Source organism: Lytechinus variegatus, chromosome 14 (assembly GCF_018143015.1).
Source record: "Lytechinus variegatus isolate NC3 chromosome 14, Lvar_3.0, whole genome shotgun sequence".
In the NCBI taxonomy this organism is placed as follows: Eukaryota; Metazoa; Echinodermata; class Echinoidea; order Temnopleuroida; family Toxopneustidae; genus Lytechinus; species Lytechinus variegatus.
Genome location: NC_054753.1, coordinates 4,366,536 through 4,387,748, shown reverse-complemented (window position 1 = coordinate 4,387,748; position 21,213 = coordinate 4,366,536). Strand labels below are relative to the sequence as shown.

The 21,213-nt window shown below is 34.9% G+C and overlaps 2 protein-coding genes across 2 annotated transcripts in view; one reads left to right on the top strand and one right to left on the bottom strand.

Annotated features, from left to right (window-relative positions):
* LOC121427880 overlaps positions 1 to 16,060 on the bottom strand; it is a 62,453-nt gene extending 46,393 nt beyond the window's left edge. Inside the window, exons 1-7 of the mRNA XM_041624453.1 lie at positions 15,986 to 16,060; positions 15,436 to 15,573; positions 7,712 to 7,842; positions 6,532 to 6,843; positions 6,113 to 6,226; positions 5,464 to 5,626; positions 1,745 to 1,996 (exon numbers count right to left, since the gene is read on the bottom strand). Of these exons, the coding sequence (XP_041480387.1) occupies positions 1,745 to 1,996; positions 5,464 to 5,626; positions 6,113 to 6,226; positions 6,532 to 6,843; positions 7,712 to 7,842; positions 15,436 to 15,493 (1,030 nt within the window). The 5' untranslated portion in view covers positions 15,494 to 15,573; positions 15,986 to 16,060. The remainder of the gene's footprint in view (positions 1 to 1,744; positions 1,997 to 5,463; positions 5,627 to 6,112; positions 6,227 to 6,531; positions 6,844 to 7,711; positions 7,843 to 15,435; positions 15,574 to 15,985) is intronic.
* A 2,262-nt stretch (positions 16,061 to 18,322) lies between these two features.
* Positions 18,323 to 18,835, top strand: LOC121427879 (polycystic kidney disease and receptor for egg jelly-related protein-like). The gene has a single exon (XM_041624452.1). The coding sequence runs from the start codon at positions 18,323 to 18,325 to the stop codon at positions 18,833 to 18,835; it is 513 nt and encodes a 170-aa protein (XP_041480386.1).
* The last annotated feature ends 2,378 nt before the right edge of the window (positions 18,836 to 21,213 follow it).

Sequence of the window (21,213 nt, the reverse complement as noted above, 5' to 3'; positions counted from 1 at the left end):
GCTCCAGGATGGTAATCAAGAACACTAGGTCACGGAGCACTCTAGATCACAGGGGAAATTTATATAAGAGAATAAAGACGGATCCAAGGTAAAAAAGTATAGATTTTCCTGTCCAATATCATGTCGGAGTCACTTAAATGTGTTAATTTGCATTTTGATTCACGCGATATTTTCCATCGGTCATTAAAGTGTAGAATGGGATTAATAGAAGACGCTATAATTCCTTTATAAACACTCGACTCTATTCATGGTCAAGACTACCTCAACTTTGATAATTTCAATAATCATTTTTAAGTGCTTTTGATTTCGTTCGAAGGTAAAGATGTTTGTTATGGTCTTAAAAAGTAACGAAAGTACTTTTTGTTCTGAATTTCGGGCAATGAAACTCAAGAATTGTGCATTTAAGCTACAATGACCGATATGACAGCTTGAGCATCCAATTTATTTTTTAAAGTTCAAATAAATGATATTTTATTCGTTTGTTTTGCACGGCATCTGTATTATGTGTGAATATATAAGTTTCTAGAATTCAAATGTTTAAACAAATGCAGTGGCGTATCTAGGATTTTCCACAAGGGGGGGGGGGGCAAAATCGCCAAAAAAAGAGTCCTCAAAAAAGGACATTTCACAGCAAAAACAAATTGACAAGAGGGCTAAATTAAACATAGACCTATGTTAAGCTCAAATTTGAATTTCAACGCTGCCCTTAGTTTTCAGCCTTTTTTCCACCAAAAAACGTTTGCATTTTATGTTTTTAGTGTTTTTTTTTCACAGTAGCGTTTCAGTGTATTGCTTTAAACGCCATCATTTTTGGACCAAGGTATGATTTATATTGCATCTTTTGCGTGGGGTTTTGCATTTCGTTTACAAAGATGTTAAGGTCAATTCCATATCTTTCCTTTTCACCCGACAATGCTGACTGTGCGGGCTCAGTGTGATGAAAAAAAATCTTACCCTCGCCTGAACACTTACTTTCAGAAATTCAATTTCTTAACGGTATGTTCTTCAAAATAAAACAACATGCTCGTGCTAAAGGTCTAAAGCTTAATTGTTCTATTAAAGAAATGAAATCTAAATCTTATTGAATTTTGTCATATACTGAAACCCGAAACGAAAAATTATCAAAAAAATGTGAAAGCGTAACTTTTGAAAATATACACCTCACTGAACTACGCACACCGATACAAGGACACAACGATATCCAGATCAGTGACCAGAGATCGCTCGTTTAATAGTTTGCCTAAGACGTCGATATTGTGGACATAGAGGGCGCTCATGCAGAAACATCTAATCGGAGAGCCAACGGGGGGTGTCAAAAGAAAAGATAAAAGCGCACGCTTCCGTTTTCGCTGCAAAAGGGAACGCTGTCGTCTTAAATGGCAAGAGCACTGACCCGTAGGAAAGAAAAATGGACAATGGCACGCTGAGCGGGTTCGCCGCAGAATATAAAGGTAAAAACGCACGCACACCTTTGACAAGCCGCCTGACACAATATAGCTTTGAGTTGCACAGACGTGCGTACTACACGTGGTTTGTTGTCTCCTGCGCATAGATTTTGTACAATACCAATGTCTAATCACGGATTTATAATCTTTCAAGTTTCAATCAATTCACAGTGACCATCATACACCAAGAAAAACAGATATGAAGAGAAATATTACATGTAGATTACTATTTCACAATGATTTGTAGGTCCATGCACAAATCAAGAAGCTTCCGAGCATGGCTATTTAACAGTTCTTACCTACAACAACAGTTCCGACATAACTGAATATCGAGCCTCCGTCTAGTGAGAGCCGAACATCTATGACCCCGGAAACAAACATCGCTGGGGTCACACAGGTAACGCTGTTGGTCGTCGTCAGATAACCTTTTACACGGTAGATTCCAAAGGCGCATTCAATGTCTCGAGTTGATTGCTTGAAACATTTGCCCGAAATTATAACACTGGTACCACCTAGCATTGGTAGCGTCCGAGGGGAAATGGTTAGTTGTTCTGTTGATAGTGCAAATGAAAAAAAAAATAATCATGTGCAAGCATGGATACATTAAGATGAATTCAATACAAGCAAGATATGGGACAATCGTGTATATCTCATCGAATTTCAATCCAAACATTCAACAATTAAATTATATTTTGTGAAGTTAGTAACATCGAGCGTTTAAAAACAAACTGCTCTTGGACGTCTCTCATAGTCGGTACAGTTTTAATCAATATATTTCGAATACATGTTAGAATCCACTCAATAATTTAGCGCAACCCCATAGTGCCAACACCCAAGTTCTGTTCATTATTTGAGAATGTGCTAAGAATGTAATTTTTTTCACAAAGCAAAATACTGACATGTGATCAAAATTGGATGACAAATAGCAAAGTTATATAAATTTTAAAGATTTGCATTTATGTAAGGGGGGGCAGACTGCCCCCCCCCCCCCCCTCTGACGAGTCACAAGCGACAAAAAGGAAGCAAACAAGGGAAAGAAAAAGGAAAAATGGAAAGAGAGAAAAAAGGGGGAAGGGGAAAAAAGGAAAAAAAAGAGTTTAAGAGAAAGGGGAAAACGAAATCTCGGGTCTGCAGACTCTCGGGGAAAAAATGATGAACTGTCGGGCACAGGGGGCTGTTCCAACTATTTTTTTTTTAGTTCGAGCATCTTTGTCGGTAACTGTCAATAAAACTGTACACTTTTTTCGGTAAATTGTCATTTTTACGCAATGCTACTTTTAGAGCTCTCTGTACCGATAGTGAGGACGGACTGGGCTGACAAGGGGCAGGAACAAGGTACAGAATAACTTTTAGGTAATATAACAAAAATTCCGGTCGCGCTACGCACTCCCATCATTTTTAATTGGATACCTAAGATGAATGTTTTGTTTTCAGGTAAAAATATCAAAAATTTTCTGCTCGCACTTCCGCTCGCGTCAATTGATTAGTTAGAAACCAATTTGTTTACGGTTATAAAAAGTATAATATCCCGTTCTAAGGCCGGAATATCAAAAATTTCAGCTTGCGCTTCGTGCTCATATATAACTGCTTAGGTATATCCATCATGTTGATAGTTAAATGAAGTGCTTAGAATGTCCGGTTTTCAGGTCGGAATATAAAAAATCAAAAATATAAAAAATATATCATCAATTTGTTGACAGTTTCGAGCTTGGCACTCGCATAAAATTCCATCCTGTTCATAAATCAGTGAAGTGCTTAGAATGAAACGTTTTTCAGGTCGAAATATGACAAATGTTCAGCTCGCGCTTCGCGCTCACACAAATTAATTGTTTTTAACTACCATCCTGTTCATAATTTAAAAAAAGTGCTTAGATTGTCCAATTTCCAAGGGGGAATATCTCAAATTTTCGGCTCGCTCTTTGCGCTCACATCAATTGGTTATTCGGTTAGAAACCAACTCGTTCATGATTACTAAAAGTGCTCAGAATATCCAGTTCTTAAAGGAGAATGAAACCTTTGGAACAAGATAGCTTGTGTAAAAAGAGAAAAATCAAAGAAAGAGATCAACAAAAGTTTGAGAAAATCGGACAAATAATGACAAAGTTATGAGCATTTGAATATAGCGATCACTAATGCTATGGAGATCCTCCTATTGGCAATGAGACAAAGATGTGTGATGTCATTTGTGAACAACTCTCCCCATTAGTTTACTATATACATGTATTTCACTTAAAATTGCCTCTTTTCTCACATCTATCAGTTGATCATGTGTTCTTTCTATTGGAGGGCATGTAGTATTATTAAAGAACACATCATGGATATTAAAAGAGTTTGTACCACCTTATATAAAGAAAAAGCAGCAACAGACATTTTGGGGGTATTATATAGTCCATCAAATGAAAAGGTGTTCACATGTGACATCACACATCCTTGTTGCATTGCCAATGAGAGGATCTCAAATAGCATTAGTGATTGCAATATTCAAATGCTCATAATTTTCGCAATATTTGTCCAATTTTTCTCAAACTTTCTTTTTTCTTATTCTTTGAATTTTCTGTTCCGTGACAAGCCTACGTGGTCCAAAGGTTTCATTCCCTTTTAAGTCGAAATATCAAAAGTTTTAGCTCGGGTTCGCGCCCGCACGACTGTTTAGATAGATACCCATCCAGTAAAACTGCTTAGTATGTCTAGTGTCCAGTTAAGAATATCATTTTTTAGCTCGCGCTTCGCGCTCGCATAAGTTATATAATTTATTAAGGAAGATACCCATCCTATTCGTAATTAAGTGCACAAAATGCATCGTTTTAGGTCGACTTTTTTTTTTCAGCTCGCGCTTCGAGCTCGCAATTTGCAATTATTATTTTGTGTAAATTGACCTAAAACTGTGAAGTTGATATTCAAGCAATGACTATCAGCCCCCCTGAAAAAAATATGCCTATACGTCCAACCCTACTACCCACTAACCTTGCCCATCATTGTTGCTGGCCCCCCCCCCCCTACCCCGACGAAATATGCCAGGTACGCCTCTGTTGCCGTTCTTTTTGTATCTTATCGTATTAAATGAGGTTTAATAAACAAATACTCCGAAGAACTGAACCAGTTGGATTGACAACTGATAAATGCACTATTTATTTCTTGCAACTTTTTTTTATCATGATGGAGACACATCATTTACACATAAAAATAAAAAAGAACAATTATGATTTATTTAAATGTCAATAATTTCGTTTTTTGTAATCCAAATTTGATGAAACTCTCAACATTTATAACGAATGTTACTCTCCTATTTTATTTATGTATGTATCTTGTTCATTATTGCAAACTTGCAAAGTGTTCGATTTTCATGTCTGAAAAATATGAGTTATTTGAATTAAATAATATTTTTATTTTGAAAGATTTGACAATGATAAACCTGACTGAACCACAAAAACAAGGGCAACTCCACATGACCAGAAAGGAATAACAATTTGTTTTACATGACAAATAGGAGAAAAATAAAAAATAGTTCATACAATGACAAAAAAGTATGGAGTGGATGACGTCTGAAAAATATGATCTCGGGCTTCGCGCTCGCAATCTATTATTCTTGTCTTTGAATTAACTCTAGTCTTTTAGTTAGCACTACCGCCCCATTGGTGGAAGCTGGATGCGTCCCGGCGTTCCACCCTGAATTGCTTATATTTCTTTTGCCGATGGCGTGAAATACTCCCACATGATTGAGATAAAGTCTTCTTGAATAATTATTATTATTTTTGCGATTTTGGTTGCCCCGCGTCTTGGATGGGGGGATTAGAGGAAAATCCAGAAAAAAAACGAAGAAAAGTAATGGTGAATTACTGAAACAAATTTCAACCAAACTCGACAGGCTAATAAACAAACAAGCAAAAACATGTACTCTTTTTAGTGGGCTTCCCTCGGTCTTGGCTCAGTTGGCCTCGGAATCAGCTCTTGCAATTAATGAATGTACATTTCTGTGTACTGGTACTAATAGAATCGCAATTTTCGGATAACATCCTACCTGCATTTTCACACGCTGCGTCCATGATCGTCAAACCATCGACTCTGAACAACCACATCCCTGGTTGACCCATGTTTGATTTTGTCTCGATGTCGATGATCTCGGGTGTCCTCGAACTTTCTATCGTATAGTAATTTGTACCGTCTCCAGCATCAAATCCAGCCTACTAATGCAAGTATATGACAAAATTAGGCCTATGACTACATTGTATAATTGTCATATTTATTTGAAATTCAGTCTGCAATCATTGTAAACTATCATTTGATTAGTAGAAGCATATACTCAATTCATTTAATTGTATGTTTTTGTGATTGTTACATTTTTACCGTTATGCTGTCTATTGTTCATACATGCTTTATAGAAAAGTGAATATCAGAGTGGATGGATATCTCGATACAAGGAGTTTGATAATCGTTCACAAGTGGAGGTGCCGTGGCCGAGTGGTCTAAGGCGCCTGGCTGTATATGGAAAGCCCGGGTTCGATCCCCGGCCGCGGCACCTATGCCCTTGAGCAGGGCAATTAATCAACAATGCTCTTTTATCCTGCTTTCAAATAAATGGAAATGTCATATGCATTATCAGGTTTGCACTTGTTTTTAAAAAATGAAATAAAATAAAACAATATATGTAATTAAACACTTGTACTCGCCTGAGCATTTTTTTCCGGAGCGCTTTCTTGGCCAGTCCATGTGATATCATTGTAGATCATTATTACTCCGCAGTAATCCCCATCCGTCAAGAGAACACACTGGAATGTATTCAACTAAAAACACAATAGAATTACCCCAAAAAATCGTTTAGATCATACCTTATCAATAGTGCAATCACATTTATGTTTTTTACGAGAGCTCATAGACGTGACAGCTTGCTTATAAGAATGAAACATCGAAAATATATGGACCCCATGGCACTGGGAATCACCGGTGCTACGTGTAATATTTCTTCAAGGCAATACCCTCAAGAATTACGAACGGTGTGACAAAATTGACATATTTAACCAAAATGACCTTTATTTACTTTACCATGAATATGCAGATTTACATCATTCGTATGCTCAATTTTACTTACAAGCTCCGACGGATCGAGTGCGTCATAATAAGCCACATCACTCCAAGTTGCTATGAACATCCAGGTTGCTTTGAATGTGTCCCGATCCGTTGAAACATTACGAACAATCCCATTGACTCGTTCGAAAAGTTCTGTTGTCTGATTGGTTAGAAGTAGCTGTCTATACATGACGTCACCATGACCCATTCCATATGAAGTATCGATATCAGTCCAGAATGGCGCGATGATCGCACGATTGTCATCCAGGGGAAAGGGCTCGGGTGAGTATGAGTTGATGGCCGTCGAGAAGGAAACAGCGCCGTTGATATTTACCTATTCGCATATTAAAGGAATGGTTCATTTATTGTTTAATTTTTTGGTGGCGGGGGGGGGGTAAGAAGAAAGTAACTAAATGGAGGCAAAGTGAGAATGACGTCACCTGTATATACAAATGCATTGGTTACCATTCTGAACTCAATATTACCTTAATTCAAGCTCTAAAAGTTTAGATTCAATTATAAAAATGTAAAGATACAATTTAATGCAGTTTTACAGAACGTTTTGCTGCTCACTTCAAACATAATCGAACGAGAATGACAACTTAAAAAAAATTCTTCCATCAAAGTTTTTGAGAAAAAAAACTCATTACATTTTATGAGCTCACAATTTGTTATATTTTGGGCTAATAGCTCAGAATTAAACAAGACCATGGTTTAAGTTAAACCAGAGCTTACAATCCAGGCATTTAAATTTTTTTGTCAGGTGAAGTCAATCAAATGATGACTGTGAAAGTTTACGCTGTATCGTATGTCTTCAATAGCTCCATGGCTGTATGAATAGAAAATAACTGTGAAATAGGTATTCAATCAAAAACCTGTAACATGTTCTGGGGTCCGTTGCAGAAAGAGTTGCAATAAACTGCAACTCTGAAAGTCATGCGCAAGTTGATTTTCAACCAATGAACAGCGCGCATTTGGGACTTGCGATTGATTTTGGCTTGCGTTTAAACGCAACTCTTTCTGCAACGGGCCCCTGTTAAATTATTAAACATTTAATTTTGAAGACAATATAACATTCATTAAAAGAAAGCATTAGGAAAAAAAACTATCTTGGGTAAAATCCATAGCTTAGAGCTACCATAAAATCATGAATCTCTTTAAAAAAATCCATGGAAGGCCTACTAATTTAACTTTCTACTTACATATAGGTTTTTGTAATCGACGCCAAATAAAGAAAAATTGGTGGAGATAACGATCTCACCAGAGTTCCCATCATCTCCTTTAGCAAGAAGAGCGTCCCCTTCTGCCGTTCCGTGTGGGAATAATAATTGAGCTGTAATTCCAGGGGAAAAATACATAGTGTGACATGTGATAGTATTGTGACTGTAACAACATTTTTATGATCAAATCCTGCTTTCAAGAATTGCTAGTTGATACCATTAAGGAATTTCCTGATATACATTTTGTCTTGCCCACAAATGTATTTGGACATACGTGGGCAATTCGTCCTCTCGTAATGCTTTCGAACATGTTTATATAAAAATAGAGATAATTCATCGAAATTCCCCCCCCCCAAAAAAAAAGGGGGAAAAATTGTATGAAATTATGAAAATACAAATATTTCCCATTGCATATTCTCTAATACCTTGGTATTTGGAGATGCTAGGATGCACTTTTTTTTAATGAATATTATCGGCAAGGCAGTTCCCATATTTATTGCATGCTGTTGCCTGACCAAAATTGCTGTTGGTCTAATTTCAGGTCACATAATTTTTTGTTTGAGCTGGACAAGTACCCCATAAACGTATCAAATATTTTTTTTTATATTGATTAATCTCAGTGAATTGTGTATATAGAGGGATTGATTTGTAATGGTTCTTATGAGCTGTGATGTAGCACGTGTGTAAACATTGTAAATGGGAGTGTGAAATGCTCATGAGCGTTCAGAGTGACCAATTTACTCTGTGTCACTAAAGGCACTTTCATGCTGACAGCCGAAGTGGAGTTTCTCCGGAGTTCAGAAGGAGTTACTCCACTTGACAATGCTTGGGCAGTTTGAAAATTCTATGGTTATTTCAAATCAGAATCAAATCGAAATATTCAACCAACTTCGAGAAGAGGGTTACACCGGAAGTGCGGTGTCGCCTATCCCATTCATGTCCACATGGAGGAGATGCGTTAAAGGGATGCTCCGGACTGAATATATTTATATCTCACTAAATATAGTAAAATTAAAAGAGCAAAATGCTGAAAATTGTATCAAAATCGGATAACAAATAAAAAAAAGTTATTGAATATTTGCATACTGCGAGGAAACTACCTTAGAAAATGCAATTAAGATCATATTAGAGAGAGTCGAGCAGCCTTTGTCAAAATAATGTTGGTGGACTGGGACAACCGATATAGATTCGCAACGGACAAACACTTTCAAATATGTCGTTGTTCTTGCATTTTCAATGGAATTTATCCGTAATGGCGAAAAGTCCGAAATAGTTCATCTGGTAACCATGCATATGTTCTTATAAGTGCTGTATGTATTGAGTTCTTTGTACAGCCTTTTTGTTTATCGGTAAATATGATTAGACAAGTTATTTAAAACGTATATCGAGTGAACAAATAACCACTGCTAGGGTTTACTAGTTCAATAACCACGAGTTCATTGTCAAGGAAATAATTAGTTCCTACTCGTTTTATTGGAGGAGAAATATGTGATGATATAGATTTGGTTTCATAAACGCGGAAAAATATAAACGAGGAAATGAAAGTTTTGTAGTATTGTATAATTTTTCTTTTCGAAGAATATATTCTTTATTGTTGGTATCACTTACAAAAAAGTCACAAATTTGAGATATGATCACTCAGAACCTCGAATTATAAAATTACTGAATAATCGTAGGAAGGATTTCTGACAGAGTGCGTTGATTATTATGTTTTGATAAGTATCAGCCAGTAGATCAATTGCTAAGTCTTATATGTTACAGGATCTAGGTGTCCTTCTCCAGTTTTCAAATTTCTCGGAAATTTTAATTATCTATCAAGAAATAAAACATGTAACCGAGGTTGTGACTGTTGACACATTAAAGGACTGTTTAAGATCAGTAGTTTCTTTATTTACACATAGGCCTACTCTTTTTATATGCACTGCAAACATGCACAAACATGACAAAATAATGCAGACATAAACCGTTTGTTTTATTTTCTAAAAAATAATCGGTAAGCGATCAGAATGGCCGTTATTCAGTATAAGGAATAATAGGACTCTGATTCTTCCCTAAATATATATACCAGGGGGGGGGGGGGGGGGCGTTTCATGAAAGGACTTGTCGGACGTTTTATCCGACAAGTCCCATTTTATCCGACAGTTACCATAGGATCAGTGCCTCTCAGCCAATCAAAATCATGGAAAGATGTCAGATCTGACAACTTGTCGGATGAAAATATTGATGAAAAGCTCCCCTGATCACTTCCTCAACGATCATGTTCGATACCGATTGAATGATACAACTTGCAGTCACAGTGGAAACGCTTGATATTTACAATTATTTCACTTTGTGTACATCATTGACATATACTTATAACTACGCTCGGTAGATCAATCGATTGTATGTTTCATGTCACATCGTACTGCTAAGATTATACGTCTTTGCAATGTGCCCACAGTGCAGTAAATCATATAGAATAGTCATTAACCTAGAAAACCACACCCTGTCAATTTTAGCGTTACTCGATATCCATGATATCACTTCATACATGAATGTTCCGGGATCAGTTTACTAGGCAGCTGTGTATAAGTACCGGCAAATTTCACATCTTTTTATATCGCAAACATTATGTAATGTGCAAATTATTGATATGGCATAGGCAAAGGGATATTGCCATTACGGGAAAAATAAAGCTTTTGAAAATGTTTGCCCTTTCTAAAAGCATTATTATGATGACATACATAAAAATATATTTTTGAAACAATAATTATTATACAGACAATACGTATGAACCTTTAGCCTACTATAAATGTAAACTGTGATCATTACTTTTATAAATTGCAGTTATTCACAAAAGATAAATGATTTATTTATCTGCAAAAATGCTTCATCTGTTTTTGTATTATAATGAAATATATTTTCACTTTTTACTTCAGGAACGATTAGATATTTAATAGCCAAATAAGATATACTTATTTAATGGAAAGCTATACATGCTAGAACAGACCTTTATTCCATGAACGTGCATAATGTAGTCTAAATATTTTTACTTTTAACATATCCACTACACATATGCCTTTATCTTATCTTTAGCAAGATACGTTTGTTTATGCAGGTATAATTCTTTCTTCTATACTCTGTCTTAAAAAGGGATATCACCCCCCCCCCTTACAAGCCAATGAGTCCTTCAAGGTTGAATCATTGAAGCATTTTATCACGGACCTACAACAACCCATGGTTTAATAAACATTTTAATCCGACAAATTGTCAGCTTTGACAACTTTCCTTGAGCATTATTGGCTGATAGTAATTGTTACCACAGTAGCTCTTAGATAATACAGTACTGGGGGTGTTTCACAAAGATTTAAGTATGACTTAGAGTCGCACTTAAATGTCTAGTTGCGCGCAGTATAAAAGGCATGACAGCATTGGTCAGATCATGCCAAGAGGATGCGCACTACTGCGTATTGATCAATAAGATTGCGCGTTACATATCATGTACGCGTCGACATTTAAGTGCGACCTAAGTCATACTTAAATCTTTGTGAAACAACTTCCTTGTCGGATAATACGTATGACAAGCCCTTTGACATGTTTGATGACACGCCGGGCCCCTGAATGATCGAATGTATGATCAATTCAGTACCAACGTTTAAAAGGGTTCCTAGCCAATAGATTCATTACTTGCTTTTCATCAAGTTAGTTTATATCAACAAAATCACAGTCTTGATAATCATTCAGAATGGATGTTTCACATGTAGTTTTGATATCAACACAATGTATCGTGTCATATTCCCCATGATGATATGATGGACCTGTTCGGCATCAATGAAATTGATGATAAGGATACTTGCTGTAGACAAAATACGAATAAACATAAAGATTTTCCTTGTTCCTACATTAGTTGAGTTCAAGACAATATAGATATAACGTACAGGTGTATATAGCCTGGAATGATGTGTATAAGAAATAAACCAAAATACTTATTAGATTTGTTTTAGCAGTAAAAATGGCAACATAATACACTCGTTTGAAATTGAATTCCCCCAAAAGGTTTTATTTGTTCAACCCTATCAATATATTTGTCAATCAATATATCTCCCCCATCTTTTACATTGCTGGGACTAGAATTACGTCACTGGTCAGTGTGTAACTTAATGTTTAAATCTCGAACACCACTATGCCACACACAGCTGCGTATATACCCGTGATTATTCCAAAATCAACTTGAACATGGCCCTCACTCCTACATCTACCTTACTGTATCCTGTTTACAACTAAATATGAGGCAAAGGACTTCAGAAGTGGACTTTCCTTGAAATCGATCTTCATCTTGAGAAACTGGGACAAGGAAATTATTTGATAGCTTCCTCTGGTTTCCGATACGTAGCTTGCCTGCCGGTACATACTATACGAGTTCAGTGATCAATGTGACAGTTACACCAGCGAAACCGAATCCACACAGACCATTGATATTCAATTCGATAGAACGTAAATTAAGCTTTGATTTGCCTGGAGTGCGTTTGTTCTGACTGTATCATTAGGCTGGGTTTTATTTTTTTGGTAAATTAACTATTAAAATAATTCTCTCCTTTCTTTCTTACTTTCTTTCTTTCTTTCTTTCTTTCTTTCTTTCTTACTTTATTATAATTTCTTTCTTTTATTCTTGTTTTCCATAAACATGCAAACAATTTATAATCAATTCAATTTATCTTAAATGACAAATATGTCTTACTATAAAATGTCTCATTCTTCAAAGCTTTAAATCAAGATGATTAAGATGACTTGCTGACCAATTTTTTTCAAAATAATTTGCTTGCTTTGTTATTCGCGCTTTGTGTTACATGTGTATGTTTATTATTTTTACACTTTCGTGTGCGGACTTGTATAATATACATATACGTTCTTATGAAGAATGGGATGAAATAACATCTTTCAGGTGACGACTGTTGTAATTCATGTTTTAAGTAGATTTTGTTTCATTTATTTAACATAATCTAATTCACTTACTCCTGTGGAACATGGAGGACAAGGTATTATTTCTTAAACCTTACTTATTTAAATACTTTATTGAATGATATGAAATTATGATATTATTCATATTTTTAAATTAGATGATATTTTAATATATTTTTTTCTGTCAACAAAATACAACAAACTTTACACAGTGAAATATTTACAAGATTTTTATTCTTACGTAATACGACAATAAACATGATACTTAAGAATTTAAAGGCTATTAACTTTCCACAAGTGTACAGTATTTGCTAGATCTGACATAGGTCTTGGTAAAATCATTTTTTATGATCATTTTCTCTTGTATTACTTTATTCTGTATACTTTTGTTCAGATCCTTATCGTATTGGGGTTAAATCTTCCCTTTCATAAATAATAATAAAAATAATAATAATAATAGGCATCAGATTCTATGTAGCGACATCTATCTAGAAATATTCTATTTCGAGGCGTGTTGTTATTATCATTATTACACCGGCTTTAGCTCGGGCTGCCTTTCTGTTCAGCGCCCGTGCATTCACGGAATTAATCCTGCCGGGTACCCATTCACCTCACCTGGGTTGAGTACAACAGAATGACATGTGGCTAAGTTTCTTGCTGAAGATTGGGCCACAACGCTCCACATTCGTCTGATTTAGCATCATTGTAATAATTCAAAGTCACAGTATCACTACATGGGTTTTTAAATCGAATTAGTTAATTTAAAGACTATCAAAATCATATATTTCTTCTTTTTTTTTTGGGGGGGGGTTGGGGTGGGTGGAAAGTGAAGGTGTTAATACAAGCGGGTCAACACTTTTTGTGAATACCATTTGGTTATTTTTTTAAGTAACCCGCAATAACTCCATAATCTTAATGTGTTGCGGTGTACAACGCCCTTGGAAGGGAATGAAACACTTGGAACAAATAAGCTCGTGTGCAAACGAAGGTTTGAGGACAATTGAACAAACAGTATTACAGAAAGTTATGAGCATTTGAAAGTCGAGATCACTAATGTAATTCAGGTCATCCAATTGGCAATACGAGCAAGAGTCGTATGTCACTTTTGTACAACTCTCCCCTGTGTACCCTAAGAAAAATACTCCAAATAGTAAAACTCTTTATCCATACATTTAATTAGGTAAATCCTATATAACATGTCCAAGGTGCCGTACTAATCGATTCCAAAACAACCCCATTCCATTCATGACAAAATTATTAAATTTTATTTAAACTCATATTGAACTCTTGGTTAATACAGGATAAACTCAAGTTGATGACTGACGACTGGATTTGATTATTGAATTGAATCGAACTTATTTCCGTTAAGAAACAAATAAAATACATGTGTTACATGTGAATTGATAAATGAAAAAAAATCACGGTAGGATGGCCCTACTCAACATCATCATTCCTGGTGCTGCTGGTCTATCGAGGGGTTATCATATAGCATAAAATAAAATTACACAAAGATAAATTATACATAATATAAAACTAACATATCAAAACAATGAGAAATAAAAGTATACGGTCATAACATCCAGCCCCATGCACCCTCCCCTTAGTTAATACACCTTACACTTCAATGTATAGCAACTATTAATAGTATGTTGCTGTTACTCAATTTGAAATTATGAATACATGTCGTGATATTGTGCAATAAGTTAACAATTGATAATATAATATTTTGCAATTTTATAATGTAATAATTCATTTGTAATAATCGTATTTATCGAAATTAAAAATGCAATGATGTAATGCTTCAAAATGTAATAATCAAAATTTTACCACTAAAATTTGCCGCTATTCTATTTTTGTTTATTCTATGTACAATCCACAGTCATGATGTGAAATGGCAGTTTGTATTTTAATCAGGCCCATTACACCTTGTTTACATGATTTGTTAGAAATAAAATTCAAATAAAACTGGATTTCTTGTTCTTTATATACTCACTTTCGAAACCTTACCTCATATGATCTACTTATTTAATAGTTCGCAATGGCCACATGCAAATATTATTTTTAGGGTCGAAATTGTCTAATTTATTTATCGCTACATATCGGTATATTTATTACATCATTGCATTTTCAATTTCGAATTAATAGGATGATTACAAATGAATTATTACATTATAAAATCGCAAAGTATCACGTTATCAATTGTTAACTTATTGCACGATATCATAAAATGTATCCATAATTTCAAATTTACAATCATTATCAAATATATTTCTAATTAGCTTTCCGTAATTATAAATGACTGAGATTCTGACCATTGTATTGTTTTCATTTTTTATCATGTATATTGTTTGTACTTTTGTTTATGTTTTAAATGTGTACATGTATACATATTTTTTATATATTTTTTGTTGCTTTTTAGTTCTTATTCTTTTATCTCAAATCTTTATTTTTGTCATGTAATTTATGTCTGTTCAAATGTTTGTATTCATTAATTCGTTCATCATTTATAATTTATTGCTTTATGTGTTTCAACTTCTATGTACGGACTTGCTGAAAAAACAGCCTTGCGACTGAAAGCAGTTTTTTTATCCAGTATTTAAATAAATAAAACATACAAAACATATATTCTCGTCACTGAAATTACTGCTATTTCGTCTTCCTCACCCCCCCCCCCCCATCTCAAGAATCACCTATGCGACCGACAAGCCTCATTCTCGTCGTCGTGGTAATTATAATCAGAATCCATTCAATGTTTTATACACACTCACCCGTACATCCCTGCGCAATGGCGCAAAGGATAAAAACACTCCACCGGACTGTCAACATCGCCTCTCCCAAGTATTCAAAATCCTAGTCCAAACCGATCCTTTCGTAAATCTCTTCTGTAGTAACTCTATCTTGCATAGCTGTACCACAATTAAAATAAGAAAAAACACATGATGTTTCCGTCCTTAATTTCGTTTTAATTATCGTCTGAATATCTACGAATGCATATTCAATCTTTATCACTCATCTTGTTTAACAGGTAAATATGCGATTGTCAAGACCCCATGCTTCTGTTTGAATCTTCAACTCAGGCGGAATATTAAACACGTTAAAATTCGACTTCACTCATTTCGAATTTTGTCACTTGGACAACATGTAACATTTGTGTAATAGATGATATCCCGATTACTTTGCATGACGGCCTTCTTTAATCTTTGTGTCAAAAGCTGACGAAGTTGAAGGCATCCACTCGATCAATTATTCAATTGATTTTCTAAAACAGAATGCAAAGAAAACAATAATCTCACAAAGGAAGAATTGAAATTTACTTACCAAATAGATGGTAGTAGATAGTGGTCTGCCCCTCTAGTCTTAACCTTGATAGTGAAGGCATGAAGGAGATACTTCATACTTTTAACCGATTCAGTGTTATACCGCATCCTGTAAGAGGATATTTCCGCCAATCCAAGGGACGGTTTCACAAAGCTGCTCTTGGAGTTACGATAGCAAGTAAACCATTCAGACCATATTTTACTCCTTTTTCAAACCATATAGGCGAACGTTCACATCGAAAGACCGAAAGAACAGATTTTTAGAAATCAATAGATGGGAAAACAAATAATAAAAAAATTAAGTTATATTCCTAAATAAATTATATTTACTATACCTGTATAAGAATCCATACAGTTCTTTTTTTCTTTTTTTTTCAAAGGAGAAATTCATCACATACTAGTAAATTTACCGGTGGCAGCGTGGGGATGGGGTGTAAGTTTGATTTCGATTAGTTTGTGTGCAAATGCGGGGGTGAGGTTCAGAGTGGATGCCAAATTTATTGATCGATGAGATATATTTCGTTAATTTAGACGAAAAAAAAATAAACAGACCTTTGTTTAAACTCTTTGGCCAAGTAATATCTTAAGTGAAACACATTTAATGTATATGCAGTCTCTGAGTCTGATATAAAGACAATTATAGTGGGAGAGAACTATTTTCATATATGAAATAGTGGAAAAAAATTGTGTGCATGTACTAGACAGTAAAATTGACTGCATTCGTATTGCAATTAAGGTTAAGGGAATTTGTATCAATTAGGTATCTTATGATGTTTAAGAGACCTAAATCATTTACTACATGTATAGCAAGATGATACATGGCAAATATCCATCGGCAACGATGCTTCTTAAAGATAAAAGTTATGTTATTTGGCTATTTCCAATGAGTTGACGGTAAGAGAATAATTGGTCGGCCTCTTGCAAGAAGGAATGTAGGGTAGATTTTTACAATTATTTTATAATATGAAATAGTGAAAGAGTACATCGAGGACAATCTAACGATGCAAAGAAATATTTAGAAAGTAAAACTCAAAATATCAGCACATTAAAGAGGGCATAATAACAAATAATAACAAGAATATCATTAAAAATACCCATAAGTTCATGCGGGAAGCCAATGAGAATGAATTTGAGAAACATATTAAGAAATCGAATGAATTTTATTCGCATTTATTTGGTTTGGTCAAATGTTACATCAAACGTTATATCACCTTTCTCTTTTAATAATATTTTTTAAGCTTAACGTCCAGACTTCACAATATTGACTTAGACTTGAATCATATGCATCAAGTAACATATATGTATCATCTTAGAGATAAAACCTCAGTAGGCCTATTCCAGAAAAACTCCCTCCAAAGCCTGCTATCGTATTAACCAAACTTTTACTTGAGTATATTTAATTTGATTAAATGCTTCCTTGTTGAATTGTAAACAAAACTTTTAGTTTCTGTGATGATGTTTTTCTTTAACCAAGCCCAAACACGACACAATAACAGACACTGATATTCACTGTGTTGGTTTTAGACTATTCCACTCTTAAAAACATGACAGATGAATCATATTGGTGTTGTAATTTGAAGCAATCGAAGTCCAGGAACATCTCGAGATGAGTTGATAATATATATATATATATATATATATATATATATATATATATATGTATATATATATATATATATATATATATATATATATATGTATATATATATATATATATATATATATATATATATATATATATATATATATATATAGGTTTATATATATATATGTATATATATATATATATATATATATATGTATATATATATATATATATATATATATAATCTTCAAATTTTGTATGAATATTTATGAGCTACGACCCCGTACAATTCAACGTATTTTCAAATCGGTAAATGGAATATTTACCCCCGAATTGTGGAATATTCCGTGTTATAACACGTGACCAAGAAGTGATCAAACTTGTTGAAATCGTAGATTAGGAAATCTTGATAAACCATATCAATAAACTGAATATAAATATCGATGCCTACGAGTCAATCTTCACTGTGTTCACGATAAATTGAGCTAATCCAAAAGTTTCTACCGGAGAACAGTTTATAATATTTCGATCCTATCTTCATATTTTTTATCGATAAACTTTTAAAGATATCTAAGAGTATACAAACCCATTCGGGCTTTCGACATTTCAGTGCTAATCCTTACACTTGTTTATAGAAAAACCCTGATTCTTATCTGGTTTATCGACGAACTGTTATAAAGACAACCCTGACGGGTGCAATCGAACATAAAGCTAATCCCCGGGGTCGTTACCCAAGAGTTGTCTAAAAGAATCATGGAAGAACAGATCAAGAATCGAGGCGCAGAATACAAGGCGGTCATCAAGACTGGTGAACGGCTAGGCATGGGGACAGAGTTTCCAGTCTTCATCGCTCTCTATGACCAAGATGGAAAGCGTTCAGAAGACTTTGAGCTCAACAAGGACTCCCGAGATGCATTCAAACACGGGGAAATGGATGTTTTCGATATTGCCGTCGGGGATGACGACTTTGGGGAGCCCACCTTTATCGAACTCTGGCGGGACAGTCGCCTTCCGGGGGATGATTGGTACTGTGAGTTCATTCGGATAGAAAACTTGGCATCGCAAGAAACTGATATGTTTCCTATTCATCGTTGGATTCGTGCTGGGTTCCCGGTCAAGCTACAGAAGTATGATACCCTACTTCCGCAAGATGATCCTAACATTAACCAACGTCGATTTGAACTGGAATGGAAGAGGGCCAACTATCAACCAATGTGGCATATAGTCACTGGCATGCTCTCGGTGAGTAGAGGAGGAACATCCTAGTTTTTAGCTCGCAATTATCTCTCTGAGAATTATCTTGGGAATCTCCCTTTTCAAATCCAATCGGCCCCCTAAAAAATATCCTCCAGTTAATAATGCATTTTTTCGCAATAAATATAGTATCATAAGAAATTATTCCATAATGAACTTCAGTTAGCAGACACCAAACAAGGCCAAGTCAAATATTACTGGAGATGATAATACAATTTCCATATTACTTATTCGTTTGAGGTTTATGCTATGATAAATCCCTTTTTCCTGTAGAAATTTTGCTCTAATCTTAACTATCCCCATTTTCATTTTTACTTCCACAAGCCCCACTATGAATTATGAATATTAACTGTTGCATTTTGAAGCTTAATTCGATATTGGACAAATAGCATCCGACAATTGTGAAAAAAAACAAATCACACCTTTCATTAGTTTCCTTGTTCGCGGTTTTGTATGTGCCTCAAAAGGTTTTTTTTACCGATTCCAAAGGTCTTCAAATTTAGAATAACATTACCATGATTGCTGATTTGTTTCCTGTTTTATAGCTTCGATACCTTCCGCCAACTGAAACGTATGCTGTCAAAGACGATGTAAGTATGAACAACCATTTCCCATTGATGAATGATGGGATAATTTATTATAAAATCTTTGAGTTTATAGTGAAGCACGGGGACGGTTTTTTTTTGGTCCAATGCTAATTCATCCGATTGTCAAGTGGTCTCCTATTGTATCATTTTGGTCTACCATCAGTTCGTTCAATATGCACATGGTCTACATGTAATTGCTGTTTCGTCCACTCACCATTTCGTCTAAAAACCAGTTGGTCCAGTAGCCATTTAGTCCACATATCATTTGGTCGTATTGGATCTGTGTTAATTGGGCAAAATAAATAAATTGGGCAAAATAAATGAAAATAAATCGAATCGACCAACTGGTTTATGAGACGATTTTTTTTCATAGACAAACTGGTGATAAGACGAAGTGATGATTGGAACAAATATTTATCGGACCAAATCGTTGTTAGACAAAACGCTGATGGACGGGATGACATTAGACTAAATGAGGGTAAACCAATGAGGTGAAGAGGGCTTGGGTGCAGCGGACTCATTCGCAATTTACCCGGTGGTCATGGTGGTTTGTTGTGTTCAGTGGTGGTGGCGCTTTCCCATCTATACACAACAAAAAAGTAAGTCCCCCCTTAAACAAACATCAATAATTTCCGAACCAATGCGAGTTTTTAATATATTTTTACATGGGCGTGTAGGTAATTTTATAAGCTACCCCCTGAGTAAATGTTATGGTCGTATTTTACGCCATGCTTCAGTGAGCACCGCCAGAAGGCAAAATTGTCACTTTTCAAAAGCCACAAGCCAAGTATCACGAGTTAGATTCCACTCTATCATATTGGAACGAACTCCACAATTCTGAAAAATAGTCATTCGAAAAGACGATACAACTTTTTTTGGCTAAATTTCACGGTTGAGTAAACACAAGTTAAAATTTGCTTTAATTTGAATTTTTCACATATTTCTATCGATAAAAAATATCGAATATGATTTCATTTATTATTGGTAAGAGTGTCTTAAACATTATTCATCGTTTCACGGATTAATGATCATTTAATGAAAATATAGAGATAAAGATTCACCGGAAACGTTATGTACATGTACTACAAAATAATTTAACCAATCGTTCACACATAGGCCTGCAAGGCACAGCTCCCGCAATCAAAGACGAGATATGCTGTCATTTTGTGTATGCTATCTATTCTGGCGAGCAGTATAAAGACAAATGCTCAAGGAGTAGGAAGGGATCATTGTGGAGTTTAAAAAGTAAATCATTTTTTTTAGTTTTATGCAATAAAACTAAATTAGGAGGGAACTACATGCTGTTCTGTAGCCATTGTGCCTTTAAAGAAATGGCTAGAACAAAAAAAAGCCCTGTTAGATTGCTTCCTATAGTAGTTTTAGTATTAAATAAGTATGTTATACAAGTGAGCTTATATTACCAGACTGCACCGGTCAGAATGTTGCATTTTACGTGTGACTCCCTTTAATCTACAATCTTAACAAAATTTAACATTAATCTTTTTTTTTATTATTTGTGTGTGTATTTTTTCCACATAATATATATAAATATATACATATATGTGTGTGTGTGTATGTATGTGTGATTAGGGAATTAGCCAAAGCTTTCATGTGTAAAGATGTTTGTGACTCTTGTAAGCACGATTGATGACCTTTTCTTAAATTTCATGATAATCTTGTGAGCAATTAAGAACATAATCTTGTTGGCCGTAAAGTCGTGGTTAACTTGACGAACATCTTCATGAAACAACCGCCCGATGTGACACCCCCCTTTTTATAAGCAGCCTTCGAGTACCTTTGCCA